The 9,885-nt window shown below is 40.5% G+C and overlaps 1 protein-coding gene across 1 annotated transcript; it reads left to right on the forward strand.

The window, feature by feature from the left end:
- The first annotated feature begins 1,674 nt into the window (after positions 1-1,674).
- LOC125374381 (secreted RxLR effector protein 161-like) lies at positions 1,675-2,160 on the forward strand. Its single transcript, XM_048385229.1, has one exon. The coding sequence runs from the start codon at positions 1,675-1,677 to the stop codon at positions 2,158-2,160; it is 486 nt and encodes a 161-aa protein (XP_048241186.1).
- The last annotated feature ends 7,725 nt before the right edge of the window (positions 2,161-9,885 follow it).

A 9,885-nucleotide genomic window follows, 5' to 3' on the forward strand; every position in this document is an offset into this window, starting at 1 on the left:
TTCGATATGTATTGTCATTTGTTAATGACTATTCTGGAATAATCACCTTGTGTCTCCTGAAGCAGAAGAGTGATACTGCCGCAGCAACGGCGAAGTTCCTTGCAGATCTAGATATATCACCTTTTGGAAAAGTTGGAACAATAAGGTCAGACAACGGTAAAGAGTTCACATGTGAGAAGTTTAGAAGTATCCTCACAAAGAACAGCATCAGACATCAGAAGTCTTCACCATATTCACCACATCAAAATGGGACTGTTGAACGTGCCTGGCGTTCACTGTTTGATATGACGAGATGTCTGCTGATAGAAGCCAAATTACCCAAGTCGCTGTGGTCCTATGCTGTTATGACAGCAGCATACATCAGGAATCGGTGTTACAACCAGAGACTGAACATTACTCCTTTCGAAGCAATGACAGGTGAGAAGCCCAACCTGTCAAATATGCATGTGTTCGGTACAACGTGTTTTGCATTCGTTCAAAACAAAAAGAAACTGGACAAACGGAGTGAGAAAGGCTTCTTTGTTGGATACGACAGAGAAAGTCCTGCTTATCTTGTGTACTTTCCTGAGAGAAATGAAGTAAGAAGAGTGAGATGTGTAAAGTTCACAGAAAAGTTTGAAGAAAGTGTATCTCAGCCTGAATATGAAGAACATTTAGTGTACAGGAAGAATGAAAATGGAGAGGAAACTGAACAGAATCAACAAAATGAACGACAGCAAGAATGTGTGCAGAATGAAGTCCAACAACATGGTAACAGAGAACAGGAAACGAGAAGATATCCCAGGAGAGAGACCACCAGGCCCAAGTACCTGCAGGATTACGTCACAGGGTCTGACTTGTCAGGATCTGAGACGGAAGATAGTTCAATGTATACTGTGGATTACTGTTACAAGGTGGCTGGTATTCCTGGATCATATTCTGCAGCAATGTCTTCATGTGATGCACCCAAGTGGCAGAAGGCAATGCGTGAAGAGATGGACGCTCTGAAAGAAAATGAGACATTTGAAATCACCACATTACCAGAAGGTAGATCTACAGTGGGGGGAAGATTGGTGTTTGCTGTGAAATCTTGCCCCGATTCTGAGAAATACAAGGCAAGGTATGTTGCAAAGGGATACTCACAGGTGCATGATATCGACTATAAAGAGACTTTTGCCCCAACTGCTAAAATGACGTCAATTCGGACTCTGATACAACTTGCAGTTCAGAAAGATATGGTGGTACATCAGATGGATGTGAAGACAGCATACTTGAACGCACCCATAGACTGTGAGATATATGTGCAGCAACCGGAAGGTTTTGAAGTTAAGCCACAGACTGGGGAGAAACTTGTTCGGAAGTTGAAGAAATCCCTGTATGGCCTAAAACAAAGTGGAAGGAATTGGAATTCCTTACTTCAGACGTTCCTAGTTGAAGATCTGAATTTGAACCAATCACTTGCTGACCTTCGTGTGTACCACGGAACGACTGAAGATTCATTCGTAATTATGGTAGTGTGGGTCGATGACATCATCATTTGTGCTGAGAAGACGGCCATACTTCATGGGATAAAAGATTCTTTGTGTCAGCGATTCAAGATGAAGGACTTTGGGAAGCTGTCATGGTTTCTGGGAAAAGAGTTCAAGTGGAAGAACAACAGTGTTGAATATGAACCAGAAAAGACATATTGAGAAGATGCTGGTGAAGTTCAACATGATGGACTGTAAACCCAAGACAACTCCATGTGATCCCGGCGCTGACAAAGAAAGAGAGACAACTGCAATTGAACTGGGCGATCCCAGACTCTACAGAGTGATTGTTGGAAGTCTGATCTATATTATGACTGCTACGAGACCAGACCTGTGTTATATTGTGACCAAATTGTCACAGTATATGGCTAAACCCACAACAACACAGTTGGGCATGGCAAAACACACTCTGAGGTATATCAAAGGTACAGCTGAACAAGGACTGACGTTTGTAAAATCATGTGATCCTCTACAACTTGTGGGATTCTGTGATGCTGACTGGGGTTCATCTGCAGACAGGAGAAGCATCACTGGCTACGGATTCCAGTTGAAAGATAATGGACCCTTGATATCCTGGAAAAGCAAGAAGCAGACGACTGTGGCATTGTCAACGTGCGAGGCAGAGTACATGGCAATGGCTGCAGCAATATAAGAGGGGAAGTTCCTGCGACAGCTGTGGAGAGATATGACTGGTCAGTGTAAAGGTGTAACATTGATGGTGGATAATCAGGGAGCAATAGCACTTGCCAAAAATCCAGTGACTCAGCAAAGATCAAAACACATTGACATTAAATATCATTTCATCAGAAATGAAGTGCAGAACAATGTGATTGAACTGAAGTACATTGAGTCAGGGTGCAATGTGGCGGATGTGTTCACAAAACCAGTGTCATGTAGCAGGATGAGGAAACTCATCAGTGTGAGTGGTGTATGAAAATACAGTGTTTGTAAATATGGAGAGAAATGCAGTGTTTGCAAATAGACACCATATGTGTATATATGTGTTTATTGCCTGTAGCATGTTAAATAAAACAAAAACAAGTTACTGACTTAAGTTTAAGTGGGGGTGTTAGAATGTAAACTTAAGTAACCGTGTATTGATATTTTATGGACGTTTTATTTGCACTATTATATGCTTTATACATGTATGTTAACCGGAAATGATGATCAGATTTAACTGCCCCTGATGTTTGAATATATGTGTCTGTTGACATTCATGCATTGTCGATGTCAGACATGTGTACGGCTCTGTGAATAAATCTTTCATCCAACGAGAGTAGTTGAAGCCTCTATCAAACAAAAGGTTAGAAGTATGGCGAATTCAACATGTATTGTTCACTGCATTGAAATATCAAGTGTTATGTTATCTGCTGTGAAATATCAAGTGTTATGTTATCTGCTGTGAAATATCAAGCGTTATGTTCACTGCAATGGAAATATCACTTTTCTTTCACGCTGAACTATATAATAAAATGTTACTACACACTGTAAAATAAGGAAGCACTGAAGGGACATGGAAAGGAGAAAACAATAATTGTATGTCGTGCACACGAGAAACTAAAGTGTGCGCACTATATGGTATAATGTGCCCACGAAATGAAGAGACGTTATTATAAAAAAACAAGTATATATCATATCGTGCGCACGATATACTATTCCGTGCGCGCGAAATGAAGAGACATGGTTAAAAAAATATGTTACATCCTGCGCACGAGATATTAAACCGTGCGCACGAACAAATACAAGCCATTTATTGAAAGCATAAAGCCAGAACATTGCACTTCAAATAGTGTAGACATCCGGCCATGGCAATTCAGGAATGTTGTGCTGCCTCATAAGGTATGTTACAACATGTGAAAGCTGTGGGCGGACTGCAAAATGACCTTACGTCCCTGCATTTGCACATAAAGTAGCGTACTCCATTGAAATTGCCATTAACAATAATGAATTGTGTTTTCCCGTAATTTGTGATGCGACCCGTTACTATTACACTTCCACTCCCGCAAGGACACCGTTGAGTATCACAAAAACGTTCTCCTGGATGCCGCAGACACTTCCACGACCATCGGAGCTGTCCAGATGAAACCTCGACTCATCTGTGAAAAGGGTATTTTCCCAGTGTTGTCGTTGAAGCCTCAGGGCCGGATGTTGTGCTCCCTCAATTGGTTGCGTACGGTTCTGCAAATACTTGATCTCAAACCAAGAATTATCCAAATTGTCCAAACTGGCAGTTTGGTATCGATTCTGCATATGGTTGTCTTGTTGACGTAACGTCACTCGTGGACGACCGGCCATTGGCAAGTCATGTGTGTTGCCCTGTTGTAGATATAACGACTCCAAAGAAGTGATATTGCGTTTCGACGAACATTAAAAATCTCTGCCAACTTCATTTTGCGCCAATCCTAGTGTAGCATGCCACAGACGCAAAGACATTGGTGTAGAGCTAACCGTGGCATTGCGTGAGCGTTAAGTACAGTTAAACAGAAATGTTTTAGGACCACCTTTTAGTTAAACAATAAGTGTGTGCTAATCACATTCAAACCAAACACGTGTGTAACTGGCATGATTATGTATTGCAAGGTGATTTCTTTAAAATCAAAATATATGTATTCTTATTGAACTTTTTGAAAAAAGGATAGTTTCTTTTTCCGTTGGTATATACACCATATACCCGCATATTGTTTTCTATTATCAATTTTGGAACAATATCCTTTTAGCCACTTTAAGCATGGATATCCTTTTAGATATAACACCAATACAGATATGAACATCTGTTCATGTATGTATTGGCGAAAACATATCCCGAGGTCGATATTCTGCTGTAACCAAGAATAAACCCGCTATAAAAGCACATTAACAGTGTTATCTAATGTTTTATCTTCATGTAACAGAAAGTGTCTAAATGAAGTTTGTGGACAACAAGCCGACGTACTGGACGCCAAACGTATGAGTAGACTTCTTACAAGGACTACATGTAACCTAACGTTATGCGCTACACATCAGCAGAACATGTTTGAGGTCGAGGTATTAGTGTTACGCGCGCACGTTTTGTGATAGCGTGTGCACGATATACTTTTCCCAATAAGTCAGTTCATTTCGTGAGCACAGTATAATATTTGGTATGCACATTTTAACACAATTATAATTATTTTTAATGCACACAATACTACATCGTGCGCCCACTTTAGTATGTCGTGTGCATGATATATACTACTGTTTTCTCCATTTCATGTCCCCTCAGTATTACAGCTTCTAATGTCCTGGCTCTTCATTGAAAGGATGCCCAAGAATGGGATTGGTAATGAGTTCCAATATATGCCGATGTGAGAGCCTAAATGCATGATTAACAATAATGCTCTTGGTCAATACATGTTGCCAAATGTTTGACGTATATTACCGGTAGGAATTGGAATGTATTATTGGTACACGTCGAAAGCTTTTCATGGACAAAATGTCTTTTACGCTCGGCAATAGCGATTACTGGCATCACCGTGTGTGTTCCATAATGTTTCCGTGGTTTGCTAAGGTAATCAATTCGCATGTCTAGCAGGAATCGCAAAACTAGTCCGTTCTCCATGCGAAACTGACACCTAGCCTGTCTCCTAGTCTGTCTCACAGTCCCTAAACTATATTAAGTTCCTTTTCGCCCAGCCCCTTCTGTAAGACAAAAGTCTCAATGAAGCTAGTTTAGTTTTTACTCAGGTTCCGGGTCTGTTATCTGCACGAAAACTAACTCACTTAAGGGTATGGATTTCTGAGTAACTGTCACGGCTGCTGGACCAACATCTTGACCAGGAATCTATTAACTATTTTAGCACAGCAAGCAAACGCAAGAAACTAGAGAGGCTAGAACCTATAGTCCTGCACCATGTGTGTGAAATATGTATGGGGCCTTACACACAGTCTATAATCTTCAATAGGCAAGTCTAGCTATATCTGCCTTTAATTCAAGACTGCTTATAAATTTTATTTAGTAAGTATTAGTATTTCATTGCCTTAATCGTGGTCTGGCTGGGGGTCCTAACTTATTCAAACACACATGGCAGCCTATGCTCCATCGTAACTATGATTAAGGCTTAATTCTAAAACACAAGTATTTCTTTTGCCTGGGCCGGTACAGTTTTTAGGTGTCAAATGATTGCAACTCCAGCTAGGGATGGCAGGAAATGTAACACCTTTCTTTGTAATGCTCTGGTCGCACGAACTGATAGGCCACATGTTAGCAAATGTAGTTCCATGAGTTTTGTACAACACAAGTTTCTTTAAAGGACGACATCAGCTGATTGACGTTTTCACGTCCCCTTGTCGCTACACTGATGCAGTTATTACACATGATGTGTGTATAGCAGTCTCTCGGTATAAAACCTAAAGGATATCTGCAAATTGAGACAGTTGCCGTTTTTTCTCTTCCATTGTAACGTATTCTTCTGTAAAGAGCTTTATCTCTATCGATCTGGGGAGAGAGTGTGCTGTTTGAAGTTGCCAGAGTACATTTATAGGCTCTGTGCTGACCACGACGCTGGACCATGCAAAGTGGTCACAGTTGATGATTATTGAGAGAGATAACTGGAGCAGATGACGAATTTTAAAAAGAGAAATAAAGAGATTAAACAAACAGATCTACTTATCGCACATATATCTGTAATACTTTAATAACTGACATCATGATTTTAACTTGCATATATCAATGCTAATTAATGTTCTTAACTTTCATTGTATTCAAACATTTATCGTTCTTATTCGAGCTTAAAGGTGGTCTACTTTCACTCATATTTGCAATTTATTTATAAGAATTGGTCCGATTTATTCTAGCATATCCATATTGCCCTGTGCTGTTCCACTGTCCACAGCAGGGAGATTTGGCCTAGTTTCCATTATACTCTTCAAGCGCCAGTGAGAGGGAAGCCGGACGGTGGCCATGGGGATGCAGAGAGGGTCGGGATGGTTGATCGTCAGGATAAATAGCTCTTGCTTTTCAAATATGTTCAAGAATATTGAGACTCTACGTAAAACCCTTTTATGAACGGTGGAACGTGATTCAAGTTGTTGCCAATACTTTATCAAAATGTAGGAGACAGGCAGACAGGAGATTTGGGATCCACTGATGAGGGCCATAGGACTCTGATGATTGGAGTAACCTCTTGGTTTATACAGATGGAGCTTGCTCCTGCTGCCCGTTTTCCTTTCAACACTGTCTGTAGTTAGCCTTGCTCAAAGGCTTTACTGAATGAGTGAGTGAGTGAGTGAGTATGGTTTTGCGCCGCTTTCAGCAATATTCCAGCAATATCACGGCGGGGGACACCAGAAATGGGCTTCACATATTGTACCCATGTCGGGAATCGAACCCGGGTCTTCGGCGTGACGAGCGAACGCTTTAACCACTAGGCTACCTGACCGCCCCCTTTACTGAATGATAGCTCCATTGGTGTATATAGTAGTTCTACCTTTTTGTATAATAAGCAAGTCTATATAAGCGCATTCATCCCCTAGTGCATGTTGGGAGGTCTGAAATCTGCACTGAGACATTTTGGTCCTTGATAAGGGTTAGGAAATGTGTCCTAGTCGAGTGAACGTGAACTACATGATGATTGTGGTGTTTACATACATGTACATATAGTTTCTTAATCAATCATTAGCAATAACGATTGTCCAAGTTAATCAGTTTGTTTCTAGTTAACGCAAATCATAATATTTCATTAAAAAAATATCTGTTTAGTCCTGAATCAATTCGATTACTTTGTATCTGTTATCCGTCGACGCCTAGCCTGTCCGTTGTGTCTAGACAACTCTACTCGTGTTGTACATGTAGTGAATCCGATAACTGTACCTAAGGTTATTCTTTCTTTAAAAGTTAATATGTACATTATCGTTGTACATGTATGTGGACGTCCGCATACATTCGTGTGAAAAACAACAAATACACTACAAAAAAACTACAAATACACGACATTTAAGTGTGAAGAAAAATGCAGCTCCAAACAATGTAGACCGAGATAGGATAATGATCAATAGGAAGGAAGGATTGTGATAGTATCCATTGTCAGTTTGAAAATATGCATTGTAGTATATAGGCGATGCATCAGGGTAAGTTGTGTGAGGCAACTCGTGACTGAATTGAACTGATCGGGTTGTTGGCGTATCGATGTGCGACGGTGGCGTGAATCGTTTCTCTTGGTATCAATCACTGGATCGTTTGATTATCATTCGATTATTTACAGACCACCGTCATGATCGACCGTAACACACCCTCCCACCCACCACTCCCCCACTCCCCCACTCCCCCACTCACTCACTCATTCACTCACTCACTCACTCACTCACTCACTCACCAGAGTCGAGACTCAGGAGTATATCCGATTACACTGGCCCAGGCTGACCCCAGCGGGATTCCCTCTACGAGTTAATTCTCAATGCGATACTAACACCACCGTAGTCTCAGACCCTAGACAGTAAATTTGAAAGGCGTTTTACTCAAGTCTTCAAGGAGTTGGCAAGTCTAGATTGCCTCAGTCCGGCATTGAAATCAAGCAATGTTCTGGGATCCATTTGGATTCTATTTTGTAGATATGTCTGGGACATAACATTCCTGTGATGAAGCAATTTATATTATGTGGAATTGTTGTCCATTGTCCGAATCATGTAGACTGAATGTATACACGTACATACAAAACGTATAAGTTTACTGCCGTTCCAAGATTAGAGTTATTTGCCATCATTTACTTGTGGGCTTGCGTTTTGCTCCCCTGTTGTGTTCAGTTTGGCCCTTCTATCGGCGGATGCTGGCTTTTCTATATATCATGGCTAATGAATGTCTTAAGTGATAAAGAACCGAATCAGTCAGGGGTCCTTTATGCGCCTTATTCATGTTTAAACATATATTCTCTGTCAGATAGTTTTATATATCATGTATATCACGTGACTAAAGAAATGAAACTGAAAATGTCAACTGTAGAATGAGTGAGGGAGTGAGTGAGTATAGTTTTACTCCGCTCTTAGCAATATTCCATCAATATCAAGGAGGGGGACACCAGAAATTTGGCTTCACACATTGTACCCATGTTGAGAATCGAACCCGGGTCTTCGGCGTGACGAGCGAACGCTTTAACCACTAGGCTACCCGACTGGCCCTAACTGTACAATGGGCCATGTGGCCTTTAATACCAAATAAAATATCTATCAATCCATTTTATTCAACTGCTGATGTCTGTGTGCGTGCGTGCGTGCGTGCGTGCGTGCGTGCGTGCGTGCGTGCGTGTGTGTGTGTGTGTGCTGTTTAATGAATTACTGTATTTCTTTATATTTACATAAAACATATACTGTTTTGTGTACATATGAGATTTCAAAATTCTATAATATTAAAATTTATTCGATACTCTCAACGAAAATAACCACGATTGCAGATGAATATCTTTTAGACTCTATAGAAAAGAATTGGTAAATACACTTTCAGATTGTACACATTGATCATACCAAACGTTTCCAAGACCACTATTGAATAACAATTTGTTCACATCAGTGATCCAATTACTCTTTTCATTTACATCGTATAACATCATCATGTTGTAACATGACTTTCAGTTGTGAATATATAAATAAAGGAAATCTACTACATTTTCCATAAACCAGATGTGTTGTGTTTTACACCAATAATTCTTTTACATGCATCAAGGTGAACCTTTTCAATTTTTTTAAAATTATTTTAATCCCCATATTTCAGCACCGTTAAGTAAAATTGGGTTAATGTTAACATCAAAGATCTTAAAGAATAACTTGTACTTTCTGGATCGCAGTGGCTGTGAACGTAAGGGCATCATGATTGGCCTTAACACCTTTTAGTGCATTCTTAAATCTAGTGTCTACAAATTTCATAAAGGAAGAGAGATGGGAAGAATGTTGTTTTAGGACATTGGATAGGTTTATGTCATGTTTTGTAAGGGCGTTAATATGTTTGGCAAGCAAGTTGACATCGTCAATGGTGGCTGTACCAAACAATGTTTTAGAAAGGGACCCTACACAACTTAGAACTGCTCGTTTGGAGCGACTTGATGAGGGGACCTTAGATTCAGGGATGAGTTTAATGATTTGGTGCGTAGTTTCATTTAGCAGTGAAACATACCTGGTTTTGATGACGTTAAGGTGCATTTGGATTTGGTGCAGTATAGCACAAGTACCATTGCCTTGGTGGCACCACTCATGGTGGGAATGCTTGGGACATGGCGAAGCTTGACCTCGTAGGTGTGGACCCAGTATTCAGTTGCAAAATGGACTTGTGTAGTTGGCTTAAAAACTATTCCATAGTTGAGTCTCTGAAGAGGGCCGGTGCCGAGGGTAGGGCGGGCAAACAGAGCCATATGCCACAGGATAATCAAGCTCCTGG

The sequence above is a fragment of the Haliotis rufescens genome, unplaced genomic scaffold (genome assembly GCF_023055435.1).
Source record: "Haliotis rufescens isolate VD_foot unplaced genomic scaffold, xgHalRufe1.0.p SCAF_56, whole genome shotgun sequence".
Lineage (NCBI taxonomy): Eukaryota > Metazoa > Mollusca > Gastropoda > Lepetellida > Haliotidae > Haliotis > Haliotis rufescens.

What these genes read in the sequence shown, in the direction of transcription:
- LOC125374381 (XM_048385229.1), top strand. Translation starts at nt 1,675, where the DNA reads ATGCTGGTGAAGTTCAACATGATGGACTGTAAACCCAAGACAACTCCA.